We start from the raw sequence: 22,252 nt of genomic DNA, 5'->3' as shown, positions 1-22,252 counted from the left end.
GGGGGAATCCCGAAAAGAGCGCGTACAGCGATCCGCGGCCCTTATTGGGGAGGGTGAATAAATGTTGCATTTAAAGTGGGGCATTTAAAACCGCGGTATTCCCACAGTGAATGGCTATAGGCACTACGGTAAGGTAAGCGAAAACGGGTACCACTCCAGTGGCGTGGATGAGGAGGTGGGTGTGTGTCTGTCTGTCTGTGTGTGTGTGGGTCCGAGCGGCGCATGCGCGCGCGCGCAGAGGGCAGTCGGTCCGAAGCGCTCCGCACAAACGGATGTAACCGAGGCGAAAGAATTAACTTGCGTCCAGCATACATGGTGAAACTGTAAGTAGCGTACCGTCCGGCGGCGTGTGTGCGCGTGCACCGTACAGTAAATAGCAGGTTGGTAATAATGTCATAATAAATAAGCGAGTGCCAGGCTGATGATGAACGTTTGTCTGTAAACGTGGATGGGGGGGTAAGTAACTATGCGATGTAATGCGACAGACTCAGAGAGGAGGTGTGTTTCCAATCCACCGGCTCGCCCTGGACTCCGGGACACGGTCACTCTGGGCTCCGTGGAGGGATGCGACGCGCGATTACTGTGTGTCATATTTCTATATGTGTCGCGTCTCCGTGCGCCGGGAATCGCATCGCTGCGCTTTACTGCGGTACCGTGAGCGGTATTGTCGGCAGGTGCGCGAGGGCTTATTATCGCCCCTAATGACATCACCTGCTCGTTCGATTCCTCCCGCCGTGTCACGTTTTGCGCGGACGCAGAGGCGCACAGATGTGGCACAGATGGATGGTGAGGGATGATGGCGCGGAGTTGCAGCGGGCGGTCACGTCTCTCTCAGCAAATCTGACAGCACTGAGCTGGCTGGCTGTGGGGTGGTGATGATGATGATGATGATGATGATGATGCGCTAGAGCGATGAAGACATGCCCGGGTGAGGATGATGAGCTGGTGCGATGATCTTGGCCGGTTTCATAAGGATCCCCCGGAAATTCGGCGAAATTAGAAATAAGGTCTTATTACGTCATTCATTGTAAAGGAAATTTAATTATAGTCGCTGTGTTTCGTTTTATTTGATTTTATTTTATAACGCTGTTCGTTCTACACGCTTCGCTCCCTTCAAGTGACTGTGGTCTATGTGCGGAACGAACCATTCCGCAAACTTATAATTAATCATATTAATAATAGTGGGGGTCCCCCCGTCTGTCATTCTGACAGGGACCAATAAGTGCGTCTTGGGCGAAAACACATATAGCGCTATTAGCGGCACTATTTCCCATTAGAAATAATAGGAAACGTTATGGGGACTGAGCGTCGCTAAAATTCATTACCTAAAACCCCTAAATATGTAAAACAAAACATCGTGCAATGATTATTCTGTGATTATTATTTATTAAGTGACTACTTTCGTGTCTGACATCCAATAGTACTATGTTATTGCTGAAGATTAAGGTGGACAAATTAATGAAAAATTTCTTTACTGTGGATGGACCCCTGAAAAAGAACCTCCAAGGAAGTGGTTAATTTATATTTTCAGCATTTCATTGAGTACTTGGATTATTTATCCTGTACAAGGACCAATATATAATATGGGTACGCTACAGATGTCCCACCTTTGGGGAATTGTATGAATGTGTACGAAACATGGTAAGCTTTGTCAGTTACAATTCAGATTTTTTTTTTTGGCCTTTAAAATACATATACAGTCACTCCACTCAGTGCTCTATGGTCTGTTATAAGCACTATCTGAAATTTTGCAGACATCTTTTCCACTTTTCTTCAGCTTTCTGTTATCCCAAACAGTTGAGCCTGTTTAGTCTAATATTGAGTGGTTAAGGGATGTCACTTCCAGAATGGGATTCAAAGTCCCAAGAAAGGCCCTGCTGTTGTACCCTGGACTGGTACTTTTCCAGGATTACTTTTGCAACCTTAAACCTTGACTTCAGTAAAAATGACCCAGCTGTATAAATAGGAAAATAATTGTAGGCAGCTTATCACAATCAGTCACTTTGGGGAAAATGCATCAGCTAAATAAATAGATGTATTTGGGTAAAATGAATAAAAAGTACAGCATGTAATTCCCACTGCGGTACAGCGGTCAGTTGTCCTGCCTGTACCCACTGATCCAGCCAAGGTGTAGTGAAGTCCCACATTATTTTCTCTTATTACACTGAGATTGAGTCATGGCCTTTTCCCAATTAAACATCCCTAGATTAGGACAAAATTAGCCTATGGTATAGCTAGCAGTCTGTCTTTATAAATTGAAGAACAAAAATGCATGCTGGCAATCTTATGGAAATCTTTTTCCCCCTGCATTTATATCTGTATGTAAGAACATTTCAAATACATTTTTAGACAAGTGTTAAAAGGTCGTGTCAGAAAATAAGTAGGCAGTCCATCACAGGGCAGCCAGAGACACAGATTCACACACTAACGGCAATTTAGACCTTCCAGTTTGCCTGAAGTACATGTATTTGGACTATGGGAGGAAACCAGAGCACCTGCACGAAACTTACACAGACAGGGAGAACATGCAAACTCCACATAGACTGAGCGGGGATCAAAGCCACATTCTTTCGCACCAAACTACTCTTCAGCACTTCCAAATTTACACTTAAATCACTATTCTTCATTATATCCTTGAATGGATTATTATACCTGTAGTTGGTGCCTTTGTCCAAGGCCACTTTGTATGCGACTTAGCAAACATCCTGTGGTTTACTCATTTGTACAGAACTGTATTTTACTGGAGTAATTTAGTGTAATTGCCTTGCTCGATGGTACTGAAAGGGGCAGGAGGTAGCACAGAGTTTAGAGTTGGATTCGGAGGTTGCTGGTTCGAATCCCACTTCCTCCTATAATACCCTTGATCAAAGTGCCTACCCTAAATTGCTCCAGTAAAAATTACCCAGCTGCATAAATGGATAAATAATTGTAATCTTAGCATTGTAAGCTGCTTTAGAGAAAAGCATCAGATAAATGAACGTATTTATGATCGTAATTTTGTTTTGAATGTAAAAAGAGTTTGGTATGTAAACGGTGCTTTGGAACAGCTGTTCCACCGAGAAATACTGTATTACATTAAGATAAGGTCAACGCTACTGTCAGCATGAGTTTGTGATTAGAAGTCAGTGAACAAGGGCAGCTTGGAAAATCCATACCTGGAAAGTTGGGTTTGTTGTGCCACAGAATGTTTTTGTGAACCAGATGACCGTGATCGCAGATCTAGTGCGGTGGTCGGCGCCAAGTCGTCGTTCATCCAGATGTGTAATTTGGGAGTTACCGTGTGGTGAGGCACAAGAAATTAACCCCTCAGGATTTCCCTGTGGCCAGAGTTTTAATTATTTCTTCCTACTGTAGTCATTTTCTAGGAATCTCACCTGGGCATGAACACTAAAATTAATTGAAAACAATGACCATATGAAGTGGACAGAGAAATTGCCCTCAGGAATTGTTCACATCAATGGCCCCACTGACACTTGTCTTATTGGTTGTGTAAAGGCGGAGTCAAATATACCGTGTTCTTGGTGATAAGAAGTAATCGTGCTTCTTATGCTGTAGAACGTGTCACAATGACAGCAGCACAGTAAATCTGTCAGGATGTATCTGAAAGGCACTATGCAGTGGCGGAAATAGTACGCTTGCCCAAAACAAGCTTTCAGGCACAGTACAAAATTTGAAGTCTGGGTGCCCCTTCGTAAGATATTCTTCATCTGAATCGCCTGATTGCTAAAAGTACTTTTTTTTTTTTTCAGTCATATGCACCAACATTTTGGGGACAGAAAAAAAAAGGGCACAGTCCGCATTTGAATCCAGACTCTCGTCAGTATGTCCGTCATGGAGAACATAGAAGAACATAGTTTTTTATTTTTCCTTACTATAAGATTAGACAATTTATTGTCATTGTATACAGTACAATAAAATTTTGTGTGGCAATGCCCTGAAAAACAGCAGCAGGAAGAACACTTGAAATAAAAAAGAATATGATATGATGATGAGTTTGATATAAGTTTTAATATGATAATATGAGTTTGTTACCGGTTAGCAGTTTTCTTACTTCACTGGTAATCATCAAGTCCCTTTTTAGGTAAGAATATAATGACAATGAATTTACATCATTGCTGATAATTATTTTCTAACATTTGCTTGGCATTGATAATGCGTTCTTATAAAGTTTACATCTAATATTATAACTGCATACACTTTCCTATAGCCCAGATCAGTTCTTATGAGTTACTGTGTCACTTAGTGAATGTGACCAGAAGCACGTAGTGGAATAAACTGACTTCATTTGGCCAAGGAAGTGGTAATCAGCAGAGATGTAGGGAGGTGTATTCAGCTTTACACACACACACTGCCTGAGACCACTCGTCGCAAGCGGGGTCGCGGCAAACCGGAGCCTAACCTGGCAACACAGGGCGCAAGAGACACACCCAGGACAGGACGCCAGTCTGCCACAAGGCAACCCAAGCAGGACTCGAACCCCAGACCCACCAGAGAGCAGGACCCAGCCAAACCCGCTGCACCACCGTAACCCCCAGCTTTACACAGCAAGCAATATATTAATCGGTGATTATGGTGTTGGCAAACGGGAGCAGATTTGGCAGAGAGCAGGAGATTCTCACATCTGCTACCAACTTCTGTGCATGTAACCCCATGGTACCTATGGAGTGAGATGACTTAAAGGAAACATTACAAAGAACGGACATGAAGCTGTAATATCTAAAGGTTCTGAGACATGTTTATGTGAACTCTAACTGGAGCAAAAATGTCGAATGTGACCAGAAGAGAGGGTGCTGGAATAGATTAGAGATGGAGTTGTGTTCTTCAGATTCCATTACCTGGAATAATTTATTCAATGAATGAATGAAAACAGTCTTCACAGAGAAATTGCATGTGTGAATATTATGTGAATTGCTTTATTGTATCATTATTTTAATGGCACAATAATAGAATATTAAATTTTATTTTGAGATCTTGCTGTACAAAATAGTTTTAAAATATTTGTAAATAGATGTTAGCATTCCTTATAAAGAACACTACAAAAAATGGTTAAAATTGTGAGCATTCAGTGATTAAGAGACTGAAAGCTGCATAATCAGTTTGTTGTAAAGTGACAATATTTCAGTTTATTATTTCATCACAAGGGTTTTTATCATAGACTGTACCCACCTCAGATGTCTGTGTTAGTATTAATGTAGCAAGTTTTTAAATGGCCATTTATTCTTTATGCAAATGAGCTTTGGAATACTTATTAAGGAGTGATCAAAATCAAAAAGATGTAAAACTAAGTATCTGTGGATACAACTGTTTTCTAGGGCAACTTATTTCTTTGAAAATGATGGTGTCAGAAGTGGGATGTGGTGTAGCTGATTAGAAAGCGGTGCATTCGTCCTGGCCTGTGGTGACTGGTGGCATTTGCATAGCATGGTGTGTTACCTTATCCACTGCTGTGACTCTTCCCCTCTGCAGCTCAATGGGCTCGGAGAGGAAGCAGATGCAGAGGCGGCAGCTGGTGGGTCAGCGGGAGGGAGAGGGCGTCGTACAGCTGCACCCCGGCACCGGGAACCGGGGCTCCAACGCCTGCTGCTTCTGCTGGTGCTGTTGCTGTAGCTGCTCTTGGTAGGTACAGTATCCTGAGACCAAGACAGGGAACTAGTTTCCTGTGGTGCCCACTGTGTGCCATCTCTCTGGGCACCCTTGCCAACCCATAGAGGCTGGACAAAAAGTAAGTCATGGATCTGCAGTCAAAAGCAGAGAATATTTATACTCAAAACCATTGATACACTGCAGGAAATCATGTCATTACTATGGTGTTTATATGGTTCCCATTATTTCTCATATAGACTTGACATAGATGTTTATTGTCGTTACTTGTGTGGTAAGACAAAATGGATCATTTTGCTTCTTTTAACCGGCAACAGTGGAGAGCTCGCTCATACAGAACTGTAAACGGTTTAACAGGGAGGGGCTGCGAGGAGGAAAATGCAATGCGGCAATGCGCACGAAAGAAGCAGCTGGCTTACTTGGAGGCTACGCTGTCACAAAGGATTATGGTGATGTGCAAGACAGCTCAGTGCAGTACATGGCAGAGGAAAGTTGAACTTGATTGAGATGGCTGTGACCACAGTGTAGGGTTAAACCCTGGGCTGTGCCACTCAGTGTGCCCAAACCTTGCTTCAGGCTCCAGGGCTATGTTTAGAAATACCCCGTGAGGGCAAAGTTGAGATGGCTGCCCTCGCCGCACGTGTTCCTTGTGCTTCTATGCGTGCTGTGGACGGCAACAGCGGGCTAGGGAGCATCCTTTTCACATTTTTTTGATCGGCAGCAAGAACAAATTTCATACAACGCAGCATCCACGGAATAGACGAGGGGTCCTGTGGGAGGACGCAGGATCCTGGGTGTAGTCGGCAGAAGTTGGCATCCTACTCAAGTGATTCCGGTTGGACATCCGGTTTCTGCTTTTGCCTCCATTACATTTGCCTAATATTTCATCGCTGTGCGGTTATGGTTACCACAGGCTGCACTTTTCACAGACAAACTAGACAAATATCTATTTCTCTCCGTGGGCATGAATGAGGAGGGGCGGAGAAACGGTGATAAGTGTAAGCAGGATCATAGACGTGAACAAGAGCTTCATGGAACTCTGCACTTGAACGTTCTTCACTTTGCGACCCTGACTTATTATCAGCCTGCAACCGGGTTGCTGACCCTTACCATGATGGAGTAGGACATCCCAGACGCATCTGCAGACAGGCGGGAAATCTTGCCAGGCTCTGATTGCATTACGCCCTAAGTGACTTCCACATTTGGTGGAAAACTGCTTAATTACGGCACGGCAGCTCCCCGGAGAACCGGGCCCCGGTGTTTACGGCAAGCTGCCCGCGGTAGGGGGAATTCAGCAGCGGCCACTCGTCTCGGCACAGCGTTGCAGGTATAAGGCATCGGTGGTGGGGAAAAAAAACCGCACAAGTGTATTTCCAGTCTCTAAAATCCTTGAGCATCTGGAAAGAGTCACTGTCAAAAGCTGAAAATGTAGGGACAAATATAGAAAAAAAGTGCTAACAAAGCAGATACTTGTAAGTAGCAGTTAAAAAAAAAAAAAAAAAAAATTATTGAAGTGCACATGCACACTTAGATACTCATATGCATGTATTTTATTATAGTAGCATTGTATTGATATGCTAGAGGGATCTCAGCGTGTTGCCGCTCTCTAATGAAATATGGATTATGTGTACTGCTGTGTGGGTGTAATGTATGCGCCGCGGCTAAGAGAACACACAGTGTTCGTATGGTGCGCGGCCGCGGTAGATGACAGGAAATGGCATGCTCAAACACGATTACACATTTTGGCCACGATCTCGAGAGCTTCTCAGATTCGATTTGAAACTCCGAAACAAGCCGATAGCCCCGTCTCATTTCCCGGGCCTTTGCTGGCGCTCACATTCGTCACTCTGTTCACCGCCTTGCAGTCTTACCGTTCGGAATGAAGACAGGGGCAAGAGGACCAAGCCAGATTCCTGCGACATCAAGATAGAGGGAACCGCCAACTGTGAGGAGAGGTTAGTCCCGCTTGCCACCGCTGTCGTGTTTTGACATTCCTGGCATGGGACTGAAACTCACCTCATCATTGATGATGAGGTGAGTTTCAGTCCCATGCCAGGAATGTTAGTACTGATCTGCTGCAAAATTTTAACGTAAACCCATTTTGACAGCTGCCATTCAACAGTTTGCTAGCTAAAGTGGGCCAGTAGTGCTCCACTGTAGTATCGTCCTTTTGGGGTGCCTGAGGGCCCCATCACAGTCCGTATGGGTCTTCCATTGTGATGCCCATGTTGGGCTGTCAATGTTTGTGCCTCGCTGCCTCGCTCAGGCCCAAGCCCACTGTGGAAGAGGTCCGCGCCTGGGGGCAGTCCTTCGACAAGCTGATGCACTGTCCGACAGGGAGGGAGGCCTTCCGTGCCTTCCTGAGGACGGAGTTCAGTGAAGAGAACATGCTCTTCTGGCTGGCCTGTGAGGACCTCAAGAAGGAGACAAAGAAAAGCGTCATTGAGGAGAAGGCAAGGGCGATATATGAGGACTACATCTCCATCCTATCGCCCAAAGAGGTGAGCGTCCTTGGGCTGACAGTGCCTGTGCCCTTGCTCCTCAAAATGAGCCCGTTGCCTCGTAACCCGAAATGCAACGGTTTGCTTGAGATGGGTACCTTGGACCTGCTGAGTCCGCCTGCAGTCATTCGAGAGGAGTTAGTCAGGACTAAGTAAGAGGACTGAGCTCAATGAGTGCTGTTCTTTTTGTCATTTCTGAGTCTGTGTACAAATTGCTTTCCCAAAATTCTTCAACATGTTGGCTATAGAGGTCACAAGGTCAAATTCCACCTCCTGCTGTAATACACCTGACCAAAGTACTTGCCCTGAATTGCTGCGGTAAACGGTTGCCCATCTATATTAATGGGTAAATCGTTGTAAGCGACTTAATGTATTAAGTTGTTTTGGAGAAAAGCATCAGCTGAACGAATAAGTGTACATGTATCGTGACAAACTTCCGTTTCGCCCACCGCCTTCGATGCAGGTGAGTTTGGACTCCCGGGTTCGAGAGGCAATCAACAGAAGCATGCTGGAGCCATCCTCCTGCACATTCGACGATGCCCAGCTCCAGATCTACACCTTAATGCAGAGAGACTCGTACCCGCGCTTCATGAACTCAGCAGCCTACACAAATCTGCTGCGGGACCTGTCGGAGCCAGCCTCAGAATCGTAGGCGCTATTCTTTTCCCCAATTTTTTTTTTTTTTTTTTTTTTTCTGTTGATGTTGTTTTATAACTTATTTAGAACAGAACAACAGAAAATGGCCTCATTGCTCTTCCTGGGAAGCATTCCAGCTGAGGAGGCCTTGGCTCCCGGTTGACAACTGAGCCGCTCGTACCCTGGATTTATGCCTCAAGCCTAGAGTCTGCTCAACATCCTAACTGTATACTGCTTCAGATCAACAAGGACACTCCAAAAGATGCCAAACTCCGCTTTGTTTTACTTTTTTTTTTTTTTTTTTAACCTGTTTTTCGTATTCAGTTTAAGTGTTATTGGAAAAGAAAAAAAAATGGTTCATATTTGTTACTCAAATTAAGTCTTATAGGAAAAGGGGGGGGGGGGGGAGGTGGTTGAATTTGTGAAAAGTGAATCTGTGGATTTTTCATTTTTTGAAAGTCGTTTCCTCATGTTACTTTTTTCTCGCAATATTTAGGGAAGAGAATGTTGACGGACAAGACGGATCAGTCCCGTAAATTGCATCTGAGACTTGACGCTTGCCAGCATCGTGTGTCTGCTCAGCTCAGGAGGACAAGTGTGTCAAATGGTTGCAGCAGCGATTATTTCTCCAGTGTTGCTAGTTTCTTTTAACCCGCATCAAAGAGATGCAGCGCACCCCAAAAAATGATTTGGCAACTCCAAAGTTTTTTAAAACGTGAGTGAAATATATTATAGTTTTTTAAGCACCTGACCTCATTGCAATACAAGACCAAGAACTGTTTTCCCAAAACGTAAGAGCACTTTTTCCATCCGTGTACCGTATTGATAAGTCACCATTTGAATATAGATTAATTTCATATTTATCTTCTATACTTGCGCTACACTTAAATAAAGCAAACTTGGCAACAGGTAGTGTAAGGATAACGGCACTGCTTTTTAACCAGAAGGTTGCCAGTTCAAATCAGAGGACCATCCCTTGAACCGTTGAGCGAGGTACTTACTGTACCTGAATTGTCCCAGTAAAAATACCCTGCTATTTAAATGGGTCAAAGACATTTTTACCTTGGACAAAAATGTCTGCAAATCAGCGTCAGAATTTGAGGCGTATGTATCAAGTGAGGGAAGAATAGGCAGGAACTAGATAGTCATTAACCATTTCACATCATCTAATTTAAATACAATCATGTGACGTGCATCAGTCAAACCTTAAGTTTATCTACCTCTTAAGATTTGAACACGTATTAATTTATTCATGCAGATCACACTAAATATGAAGTTCTGACAAATCCGCAAATTGACAAATCTTACAGAAATATTAAATAACCGCTTGCCTAGTTTGAACATACAGTAATGTAATTAAATATTTAGCTATGTATGTAATTTAAAAGGTAAAGGTACATTTTGCAATATTTTAACCTATATCAAACTATTTTTTATTAAATAAAAGTATCAATTCACTATATGATCCTGTAGGTAAGCAGGAAGAATATTTGTTTTGAAAATTAATATTTAAACCAGTCAAACCACTTCTGAGATTATCTTAAAAATAATATACATACAAGTTGTCAAGTACAGTAACAGCAAAAGTAGGTTGACAGTGAAAAGTGATTTCTTTTTTTTGTGGCCCTGCACTTGAAATGGAAGATGGCAGTGCCAACGTGATTGCTTCTATCAAAAGAAAACGAAAAACGACTTTGGCACATCCCAAAAGAGGTCACCTGTACGTCCGTGAAAGAACACAGCTCTATTTCAGTGGCCTAGATCCTGACAAATTTCTTTGCTGACATCCACACCAAAAAACTTAAAAACGGAGGAAAAAGCGTGCGGCCTCCGGCGAGGGCCGGCCGATCTTAAAATTGTGCTCTGCCGAGCTTCTGCCTGTTACTCCTTTGCTTGTTATCTGAACTTCGGAGTCATAAACTCATAGACAAGAGCTACAATTGGGTAAGTGCCTTGACATTCAGTTTGTGACATCTAAAAAAAAAAAAAAAAATGTAATCTTAAATGTTCTTGCCACACAAAAACCGAGGTTTCCTCTGCAGTTTTTGTATAAATAAAAGGTGGTGCTTTCACTTGTCTTAATATGTGCAATCAGAACTATTGGGAGAACGAAGTAGGTCAACCTCAGTTATTCTAAGCCTGTGGTTTGGAGTGAATTTATACTGCCTATAAATGTTTTTTCTTTATTGTTAAATGTATTCAAAAATCAGAATTTATTAAGAAATACATTTTTAATGAATTGTGTATGTTTATAATACTTAATTTATATTTTACACAGAATGGACAAAATGTGGACATTTAAATTCTTTCAAAATATAATAAAGCACAAGACTTTTTATCCAGTTTTTCTTTGCTTCTCTGCTCTATATGTTGGAAAAACCTCGGGTTACATTTTTGTGACGGTGATGTTAAAATGGCAGAAGTAGTCCCAAATGTCTTATTTTTTCCATTTTTAAGCAAGATCGTGTTTAAAATGTAGTACAAACACCCCACTTGGCAGAGCTGCAATGGAAGATCTGGAAAAGGTCCTCAAATGTGCTCATATTTCCATAAGAACAAATAAGAGAAGAGTTCAAGAAGCGGTATTTTCAACACCATTACATGGATGTAAAAGGTGGACATTGAAGAAGCAGGACAGCAAAAATGTGGACTTGAACTGTGGTGCTGGAGGAGACTTTTAAGGACACCATGGACAGTCAGGAAAACAAGCAGGTGGATGTTGGTTCAAGTCAAACCAGAGCAGGAAGCACAAATGATGAGACTGTGGTTATACTTTGGACACGTCAGGAAAAGATGAGATTCTCTCAAGCTGGGATGCTTGGAAAGGTTGAAGGACAACAGGAAACCAGAAGGATGGACTCCATCACAGTGACAACAGACACCCCTGTCAACACTAAGGACACAAGTGGGAAAACAACGTTCTGGGGGGACTGTATATCTAGTGTGTGTGTCTGTGCATGTGCAGAGGCACGTTTCTTACCTTAAAAGCATATTTGATTGCAAAACAGACTATCACACAAGGCAAAAAAAAAAAAATGAATCAGTGTTCAATATATCTTTTGTGAAATTACCATATATTTGTCACTCTGGAGAAAAACATCAGTTAAAGCAATACATGTAAAGTGTTTTCACATCTCAGCATCTTCAAAAATGTTGGAAAAATAGGCTCCCTTTTTTTGTCAATCTGACTAATGCAGAAAAGGGTGGCAAAAAGAACACGTATGTCAAAGTTCACATCCATCTCAGATTACGGCATTAATTTATGAAAGTATGACCGCACTTATCAGCTGCATTTGTGTCTGAAGGTCACGATGAGAAGGGGACGTTCCCTTGTTTCATTCTCAAGTGGGTGCACCTGGGAGAACCATAAAAGAGTGTCTTACACTCAGAGCCTAGTTGTTAGGCCACATTCATTATGCATAATAATTCATTCATGTCCTTCTAAAGTCTGCTGTCAGATGGGTTTCTGTCTGAGGTGTCAGGTGTGTGCGCTCCCTGCAGCTGCCTTTTAGCCTCAGGATAGCTGACTTCTACCTGTATTAATTGTCTGCAAATTTTGCAGCATGGGGGTGAATTCTGGATGAAGACGGTTGTTTCCATGTTGGGAGGTTTCATGCCTCAAACTTCATTATAGAAAAATGTCCAGCTGTACCCCAGCCCATGGTAATATCTAGCCACCTATCTTTGTGCAAAGAGGTAAACACAGAGCCTTAACTTTACTTTGTTCCATAACAACTGGTCTCCATTGGATATAAATGTATCCAGATTGCATGCTGCCTTGCTCCCTATAGATCCGGGACAGCCTCTGAACAACCATGACGCTGCATTGGTCACTTGGGTATTTAGGATTGATGGATGGATAATTTATCCATGTGATCCTCAACACCAGACTAATACAAAGCATATGATTTCTCCAGTACTGTCCAGAATAGCTATGTTTTCTTAAAGTCGATTCTTTTTCCAGGATTAAATAAAGTAATAGTGTTGTATAACTATTAAAGTTGCATAATGCACTTGAAAATTATGCATGCGGTGTATATAAACGTAGGTGGAGAATGTTTTAGAGTGACGCCTGTAGAAAATCATTTTGCAAAGTTTACAGCACAGGGTAAATTTCCGGATGGAAGTTATTGAAATCTTATCCAGATCAGCATTTTTTTTTGAAGTTCATTCTTTTATCAGTGTTACTAAAGATATGTGGTACGCTTCAAAGATCTATGCGTACAGCATATGTAAACGTAGATGAAGAAAGCAGATATGTACACCGTCTCCAACACTAACATCAGAGGATCAGCGGAAACCTGTGGAGCCTTAGAAGGAGCTTGAATACTGCACAGCCAGTGAAGGTCAAGGTCACAATTTCCGTTACGTTTCTTTAACAGAATCGCAGTCTTCCCTCATGGCGCTCATCCCAACAACTTGAGAACATTCCTACAGGCTGTTCTCTGGGTCCACTACTGAAGAGTGCTGACAAAAGCCTCGGATGACCCACAGGTGGAACAGAAACGGTGAAACTCAACAAGGAATTGAATTTGAGTGTCCGAGTGGTCCTCTTACTATATAGAGGACAATATGCCCCAAAAGTAGCTCACAATATAAAACAGTGAAAGCCTGTGCAAAGCTAAAAAAAAAAATACAAAATACACTTTCTAATTCAGAGTACACAAATGGTCTTTATAACATTCTGGTAATTTGGAATCAGACTTAGCACTGTTCCTCTACCACTGCCTGTAAGTATGTATCCTTTCAAAACCCTGATTCTTAATGGCTTGCACTGATTTCCCTATATCACTTAGTGATCACGACCCTTGGGGGCTGGTTCGCATTCAACTATACATTTTATTTAAAAACACTTTCCAGAACTTCACAATGCATGGACAAAATGTTTTTTGCCTACAATTACCACAAAGCCAAATATTCATCGGGTTTCCCATAAGGCCCACCTAAAACTTTCCTATATAAAATAAAAAGATAAATAAAAATGCTATTAACAGTATAGTGGTTAAGAACCTTGACTTGTGACCAAAAACTGCTGATTTTCTTTTGTAAAAATACCCACCTCTAAGAAGTGTAAAACTATAAGCTATGCAATCCACTTTGCAAAGAAGTGTCTGCTTAGCAACTAATTAGTAAAATAAATTTAATCTCATCTCAGAATAAAACAGAGCAGAGCAGTAAGCATTGGTCAAAAATTTAATGTCAAACTACATATAAAAAAGTAAAACAAAAAGAGAAAACATTAACATCGTCTGCAGTCTGACAGATAACCCTAATGTAGACTTAAAATACAGGAGACAGGACTGTTGGATGTGATGGTTTCTAATACAAACACGTGTTTGTCATGTGGCCATCTGTCCACCTGGTTCCACGAGAAGCAAAGCTCCAAACTCGTTTTGTTTAGAAATGCTGGTACAAAATGCAGACCTGGTCCAGGAGTCTTGCGTGTTCTCCGTTTCGGGAGGACTCCCGTATTCAAATTAGCAGAACTAGAAGTGAAAAGGACAAATGAGTAATGTATGGAGCATCATAGGACATGGATCAAGTTTGCTGTGGTAGCACTCTTTGAGTTAAATATGATGTTTTATGGTACAATCTAGCATGCCTCTCGGGAGTTCTATATGAGAATAAAGTAATACAATGGTACAAAACCTGCTACGAACCTTAGCACAATGATCCCCTACATATTTCTTATAAACACTAATATGCAACTTTAATAAAGGCAACAGCAATACTGTCCAGAGAACAAGTGTTTAATTTTGGCCGCTGCAAACTCTACATGCTCCAATGTTGCGTCTTAATGGCCTTATAGAGAGCATTTTATGCCTTTATGTAGTACCGTATCTGGGGTGGGGCTGTGTTCCAGACATATCCGAAAAAAGAAATTATGAGATAAACACAATCTGCTGATACAGTGAAACTCAGCAAGTCCTTACTAGCAAACAAAATACAATTAAACGAATGCCATCTTAACGCAGTTCAGACACCATAAAATGTAGCCCCTTCATGTGGAGAGTGTGAATGCTTGGCAAAGTGCTTCAGCTACAGGTGGTCTTCCATTCATAACTTCATAAACAAGTCAGACATCCCCTTATATAAACAATATGGACATATAAATAACATGGATGAATGTTAAATTCTATAAAGGGACTGTGTTATATTTCACTAACTTCACAATTATTCATGTTGAAATAATATAGAATAACAATACTATAAAACACAATATTATATTTTTGTGCTCCACGATTATTTTCACTTTCATTTCTGAACCTGTTGTCTTTTGAGTATCCCCAGAATGCTCAAATTTTTCACTTGCTAGCCATTGCAAATAAAAATTATTCACAAATTAACAGTTTTGTAAACAAAACGCAATCACCGCAAGACCCCCAAACATCGACAGAAAGCCAAACAATAAGAAATGTGGTGCTTGCGGCAGTGTAGCCAGCCCATGTTACTGTATAGCAGATGGAGCGGTTGTTGTTAGACGTTACAGGGTCAGAATTGAAAAATAATATGAACAGGTTAATAGGACAACTGTCATAAGTGCAGGAGGTCAGTTTCATGTGTTGTAACTTAGGGATCACCTATAAGGCGATGTGACGTGAGCATTAACCATGGCAAGCACTTACCTTCCATCTGTTGCCACATTCATTACAGAAGACAAACGTGGTCATCGGTTCATCAGCGCTGCGAGTCTGAACCTACAGGAGGTGATTGCAGGTCGGGGGTTAACTACTTCCTAGTACTAACCCAAAAGACAGCAAAACAACCACTTGTTCCACCTTAAATACAATATATTTAAATTCAAGTATACTCAAGTTATAATGGCGTGCATGATGCATGACAAAGGTGAGATGAACGGATGCACCTGGGTGTAGGTACAGTTCTTCTTCTTGCACTTCCCACAGGTGAAGAGGTCGGTCTGAGTGCCTCCCGTCCGGGCCATCTGATGCTCTCGAATGGCCTCTTTGGTCAAGTTTTTGCGCATCTCCTTCAATTCGTCACTGGCCATTTCCTGTTACGGGGAATGGGAGGTTCATCAGGGGACAAAACCCTTGAGCATTACAGTAACTGTGTGTGGAAAAATACCACACCAGAGAGCTACAGGAGCCAAAAAAGCTGCACTGCACAATACCTTCATAATCATTCTCTGATCCTTTTTTTTTTTTTGAACATCTAAAATTGTTTACTGTGAGGCAAAGCCTTTCCTCAGTGGGTCATGTATTAGACATTTGTAACACATTCACTGCATCTACAGTGCTGTGAAAAAGTATTTGCCCCCAACCTGATTTCTTCTGTTTTTGTGTATAAAATACATTTTCACACAGGCCCAGTTGGTATTGGATAATTTCATGCTTCAATAAATAACATTATCATTTAAAAACTGTATTTTGTGTTTACTCAGGTTGCCTTACTTTTATGTTAGATTTTGTTTTAATTTCTGAAACAATTTAGTATAAGATATACATAAAAGCAGAGGAAATCAGGATGGGGCAAATACTTTTTCACAGCACTGTATATGCACATTTATAAGTAGTAATCCCTGACATTGATATTAATTTGTCCCAGAGCAACCATTATATGTTGAAAATAACATATTGCAAGAGAAATTATGCATTAAAATACTGTACAATTCATTCTCAAGACAAGGATTTAATTTTTAGTCATACAAAAACCATTTCTAGCTCGAAAAACATGTTATGCAACCTTATTAATAAGAAAATAACAATTTAAAAATATAGCGATGGGCACAGCGACACAGCAGACAGCGCTGTAGTCACACGGTGCCTGAATTGGTCTGAGGGAACATGAGCTCGATCCCTGATTAGCATATGTTGACTTTGCGTGTTATCCTTGTACGCGTGTGGGTTTCCACCCAAAGACATGTGTCTGACACATCAGCAGCCTGATTGATTTTGTCATAGGGATTAATAAAGCATAATAATTATATTGCTGTAATAACAACAACAATAGTAACGTTAGCATATAAAAATCAGCATTCCCATTAAGACTGGATGAGCCGCTGAGTGACAGTGGTGTAGTTGGTGGGGAGGGAAAAAAAAGACATAAAATTACATTTTAATACATTTCATTAAGGGCACAATCAGTGCATCTTAAGTACTGCCACTTCCATTATGTTCAGATAAAAAAAAAAAAAAAAGCAGGCAATTCCACCCATGACACTAATCAAAGCAACCAAGATACACCAGCCCACTAGGCTGCTTGCTGTTCATTGGCTGACAGTTCCACATTCTTATTGCTGATTGGTTGTCGCCCCACCCACGCCTCCTCTGTCACACTTACCGGGTAAGGTCCAAATAACACCATCAATATCCATCCACATCTTACTGTGAAATATTATCGTGTTGTGGAACAAATTTCATGAATGAAGGGACGTCCTAACGTAAAATAAACGTACTGTGATGTGAGGGATTACCGTATAGCTTACAAGGTTGCCATAAAGGGTCTGCTTAAATGCAAAATGTCAACAGCACTAGCACTAGCGCGCTAAGTAACAGGGAGCCTATGCTCCTCACCTCTGCGGTCATCTTGGCCATGCGGTCAGGAGGCACGTTTCCGCACAACACGTTCCTGCGAAGGTTGGGGTTCTTTAGGTCCTTGAGGTTGGCGATTCGGCTGCGCACCCGGTTTTTGTACTTTGTGTCGGTGTTTTTAAGCTCCTGGAAGATGCGTGCCCAGGGGGTTAAGGAATGTAAATGACAGCATAGACTAAAATTAACCCACTTTCGCACAATGTACCAAAAAAAGAAAAAAGAAAAAAACATTTGTGACCAAGTGTGACAACGCAAGATCAAATAACAAGGCAATTTATATGAATGATTTTCAGATCAATGAATTGTGACACACATCTAGAGAGCAAATGTCTAACAACTTCTACAGTACAAAAAAGGTATTTTTTTTAAAAATAAAAAAATAAAAAAAACACAAAAAAGTATGCAATGAATACCAATGCATCTGTCAAGCAATACTGAAAGGATATATTCCTCAATTTGAGCTCCAAGCTCATCGCAGTCAGCACCAATGGCAATGTAGTCATCTGCAAATAAGCAAAACGGAAACAAAAAAAACTGAATGTAGCAAATTCTGGAAAAACAGGCAAAGGAGATTTAAAAGAAGAAAGCACACAGAGGCAAGTTTTCTTTCTTTATTTTTTAAACTGACCGAATCCTCAACCCTAAAACATAAAAAAAAAATGTAAAAAGTTATTTAATGCTTTTCTCCAAAGTGATTTAAAATGCTTTAACCATTTAAACAGCTATGCAGCTGATAGAGCTGCTGCCTTTTGGACCCAAAGGTTGTGTGTTCAAATCACACCTCCAGCTGTAGTAGCCTTGAGCAAGGTACTTGTTGCTCTTGTGAAAACTACCCAGCTGTATAAATGGGTAAATAGCTGTAAGTAACTTAACACTAAGTCGCCTTGAAAAGCGTAAGCTACATATGTAAATGTAATATATGTATAGTTTTACTGGAGTAATTGAAGACAATTCACAGTCAGAGCCACAGCGGAAGTGGGAATCAAACTTCTGAACCCCTGACCCCAGTATATCCATATCACAACAGAACAGGGTGGCAAAACAGTCACTGCAGGACTCACTGCCTGCTTGCAAGGCACTGGAAAGCATCTGCCTGCATTTGTTCCGGATTGGGTCTGTGGTGCTGGGAGCGTGCGGGAACGTGGTGATCAGCGTGTTGTGGGCACTGTCGCTTGGCTCACTCCTGCTGCTCGAGTTGCTGCTGGAGCTGCTGAGAGATTGTAGGTGGGGGGAGAGGGAGGCAACAGCACCAGCGTTGTCAGATGACATGTTCAGAATGTGTGTTGCACCCGACTATTTTCAAATCAGCCACGACTCAGCGCTGCTCCGTGGCTGCCCCGCAAAACCTATTTATTTTGCTTGTCAGGCAGGGGGTGGACAGACTGCCACGCTCATCCATCAACAGAGCAACCCCCCCAACCTCCTTGGAAAAACACACCCGGGTCGACTCCCACCTCTCTTCTCGGGGCTCAGGGCTATTCTGTGAGGATGACACAGTCGGAGTGGTGGGCTCCTTCTTCTTGTCCTCTGACAGCTTGTCCCCCCCTCCCGGCTCATCTATCAATGATGCGAGAAAACAAGAACCATTCAGAATATTTAAAAAAAAAAAAAAAAAAAAAATAATAATAATAAATTTAAAAAAACCTCCAAAAAATGGTTAACATGCATACTGGAAAGTATGTTATGTAATGAATGCTGCTTGATCTTTTTAAGCATACATTTAGTCTTTCCACCTCAATTTGCATATATGAAGGGGATTTAAAAACACACACATTTAAGCCTGCAGTGCTGGGTACTTCAGGACAATGCTGTCCTCTGGTGGAATAATGAGAGCCCAGGACAGCTCAACAGTAAGGGTGATCCAGTGAAAACTCTGCGCTTAAAGAACATTCTGTCCTCTGGAGCTTAAAAAGTATTGAAAGCATGCGTTAATACTTCAGAATTAGAATACCTGACATTACTTGAATTGCATCTGAATATATAAATGAGTCAAATACCATATGCCTTATTAGATAATTTGCTGCATAGCTGACATGCTTATCACCAATTAGGAATAATGCGGTACTGCCCCAACCACCTTCTATGTACTGGTATGTCCAAAAAAGGTCATACGTTTGATTCCCACTATCAGCTGTAGTACCTTTGAGCAAGGTACTTACCCTAAATTGCTCCAGTAAAATTACCCAGCTGTATAAATGAGTAAGTATTTGTAAATAGCTTAACATTGTACATCGCTTTGGAAAAAGCATCAGCTAAATGAATAAATATGAAGGTCCACTAATGTTCTTATTAAGAATTCATGGCGCTGTACTGCACTTCATTATTTACTGTATCATTTAATTATTAGTATTGGTATTAGCTGAAAAAATAAAGTGGCAAACAGATGACATACCAAGCAGCTTTTTCCAAGATTTGATGAGCGACTTGGCCAGAGATGTGACTTCCTCGTCCGTACTCTGCTTGCGAATGGCGTTGACGGACATCCCGATCCTGGTCGACTGCGACAACAGTAAGACAATGAGATTTCAGGCGCTCATCCAGAGCTCTAAGCCATTGCAGGGTGACAGAAGCAGCAGCAGCAGCACCACCAGCAACAGCAGCGTGCTCTCCGTGACTCACCTGTAGCAGTTCAAGGGTCATTGGGATGTTCTTAAGCTCTTTCAGCAGATCCAGAGCTCCTGCCTACATCAGACATAAAGAATACAAACATCAAGCACTGCACACCAGGACAGAGACCCATTCTGCATTACTCCTAACAGGCCAGCAGGTGGTGTAGCAGTGAAGGACATGAAGACCTTTGCAACCTGAAGGTTTCCAATTCCAGCCACTCTCATTGCTACTACTGCAGTACCTTTGAGTAAGGAACTTTATCCTGAATTGCACCAGATAAAATAAACACCTAAATACATAAATGGGTCAAACGGTACTTGCCGCATAAGATAAGCATGTCAGCTATGTAACAAATTATACCCAATAATACACACTGCTGCACCATCCCAACAACCTTCTGAGTACAGGTGTTTCCAGTAATGTTATTAACAATTCATAATGCTGCATTACATTATTACTTATTATTATTACCATTAAATTAATGAAGTGACATTATTTATTACGCTACTGTAGTATAATAATTATATTGAACACTGCTACTTAGTTACTGTGTTATCATAATCAGATAATGCATACTGATAGTCACTGGATTTATATTATTAAACTACTATGAACAATAACAATAAACAACCACAGAGAACTGAGATGTGCTAGTCTAGTTTAGAAAGTGCAGGTTCAGTGACAGCTAGCATCATCATGTGTTAGTACACGAACTAGTAGTAAGTGATTACCACTGAGAGTGCGAATCGTGACTTTACTCAACTGACTCCATTATTGTTTATTATTTTATGGCTTAAGTCGGGTGCTGCAGCGATGCGACGAGCCCCGGGCGGCGGGATGAGAGTGCCGAGCCGGGAGAGACCGCGCTCAGCCCCCGGGTACACTCTCTACTCTAGGTCGGGGATGCGGGTGGCCTCTCCCACCTTTACGTTTACTGTACTGAAACGCGGTTTTAAAAGAGCGTGTTAGTGGCAGGTACGGCCGTGTCACACATGTCATAAACTATGAGCTCTAGAAAAAGAAAATAAAAATAGAAAATGAATAAGGTCGGTAGGTTCCAGCAGTGTTTACATTTACATCGATCAGCAGATGGATGGGAAAGGTTGAAAATTCTTACGCTTACCATTCGACCTCAATAAAATAAGGAATGAGCGATTTTAACACGTGTAAAAATGTTAATTGTTTCATAAATTATCTCAGAAGGGATGAATGGGAACGAAGAGCGGCGGAGGTGCAAAACACAGAAGAACAACAACAACCGCCTCACCCCGTTCTTCTTCTGTGCCATCTTCTCCAACTTCTTCGCCATACGAATGATATCCTCCTCGTCCCTCTTACCCATCGTTTCTCAAATGGGGCGAAAAGTGAAATTTTAAGATGTGAAAAGTGAGGATTGCGCGCGTCGCCTCTGCAACACGGCGGGCGGCCGAGAAGGCGCAGCGGGCACTGAAAGGAAGACCAGACTAGTCGCACGGAGGGAGCCATCGCTGAAGCACGAGCGACTTCCGGTTAGGAAGATCAAGGCAAGACTAGTAGCGTGAAGAGAGAGTTAATCGATGTGCGAGCAACTTCCCGCGAGGAGAGCGCGCTCAGACAAAGCGCACAAACCACAGAGCTGTTTGCGCCTTGTTTCACAATAAGTTTATTATTACTATCATCACAATAAGCTTGACACCTTGTCTTATTTCACTGCTTACTGGAATACCTTTCTTAACAATATCCCAGGGCAGAAAGTCTCACAAATACTTTTAACAAACAAGGTTAAGGAAATCTGTTTTAAGATTTTACACAAATTATAGCCTGTAAAGAATTTTCTGAAAGAAATTCAGGAATGGGACAAATGTAATTTTTTTATTTATTTTTATTTATTTATTTTTTTTGTGCCATGCATCCAGAGACTGTCTCCCCTTTTTTGGTACTGTTACTACACTTGAAAGCTATGGAGAGATGTCTTTAAGTTCATTTTGCTAAAGTGTGTATGGATTTTGCTTTGCTCTATCAATAAGGATTGTTTGGATCCTTACATGGATTTTTAGATGCAAGAATAAACAGGTGTATATTATCAATTTAATAATTAGGCTATCTTAGCCAACTGTCATATAAACAGGTCCAAATGTGCAAAAGGAAAACCTTCTTTTCTGTTTGAAGAATTGAAACAGTACATAAAGACTATTAAAGAGAGTACTAATAAGGCCAATTACATTTACTCATTTAAGTAACACTTCTCTCTCAAGCAGCTTACAATGTTGAGTAACTTGCAATTATTTACCCCTTTATACAGCTGGGTAATTTTACTGGAGCAATTTAGGGTAAGTAGCTTGTTCAAGGGTACTAGCTGGAGGTGGGGATTGA

The 22,252-nt window shown here is 41.5% G+C and overlaps 2 protein-coding genes across 4 annotated transcripts; one reads left to right on the top strand and one right to left on the bottom strand.

Moving 5' to 3' along the window:
* The first annotated feature begins 264 nt into the window (after positions 1-264).
* rgs20 (regulator of G protein signaling 20) lies at positions 265-9,777 on the top strand. 2 transcript variants are annotated; one of them, XM_018748021.2, is made up of 6 exons: positions 265-323; positions 5,467-5,616; positions 7,467-7,556; positions 7,868-8,102; positions 8,566-8,750; positions 9,235-9,777. In XM_018748021.2, the coding sequence occupies exons 1-6, from the start codon at positions 313-315 to the stop codon at positions 9,272-9,274; spliced, it is 711 nt and encodes a 236-aa protein (XP_018603537.1). In that variant the 5' UTR covers positions 265-312; the 3' UTR covers positions 9,275-9,777. The 2 variants fall into 2 exon arrangements, with proteins under 2 accessions (XP_018603537.1, XP_018603538.1); XM_018748022.2 differs by lacking the exon at positions 9,235-9,777 and having other exon boundaries at positions 8,566-9,007.
* A 3,674-nt stretch (positions 9,778-13,451) lies between these two features.
* tcea1 (transcription elongation factor A (SII), 1) lies at positions 13,452-21,373 on the bottom strand. Of its 2 annotated transcripts, none has more exons than XM_018748020.2 (10): positions 21,168-21,373; positions 19,910-19,972; positions 19,683-19,788; positions 18,745-18,847; positions 18,352-18,497; positions 17,737-17,793; positions 17,273-17,427; positions 15,604-15,750; positions 15,365-15,436; positions 13,452-14,224 (listed from the first exon to the last, which is right to left on the bottom strand). In XM_018748020.2, the coding sequence occupies exons 1-10, from the start codon at positions 21,240-21,242 to the stop codon at positions 14,216-14,218; spliced, it is 933 nt and encodes a 310-aa protein (XP_018603536.1). In that variant the 5' UTR covers positions 21,243-21,373; the 3' UTR covers positions 13,452-14,215. The 2 variants fall into 2 exon arrangements, with proteins under 2 accessions (XP_018603536.1, XP_018603535.1); XM_018748019.2 differs by having other exon boundaries at positions 13,453-14,224; positions 18,352-18,500; positions 21,168-21,372.
* Positions 21,374-22,252: the final 879 nt, after the last annotated feature.

The sequence above is a fragment of the Scleropages formosus genome, chromosome 9, assembly GCF_900964775.1.
Source record: "Scleropages formosus chromosome 9, fSclFor1.1, whole genome shotgun sequence".
Lineage (NCBI taxonomy): Eukaryota > Metazoa > Chordata > Actinopteri > Osteoglossiformes > Osteoglossidae > Scleropages > Scleropages formosus.
The sequence above is the reverse complement of the archived record's forward strand: the minus strand, read 5'-3'. Positions and strand labels throughout refer to the sequence as shown.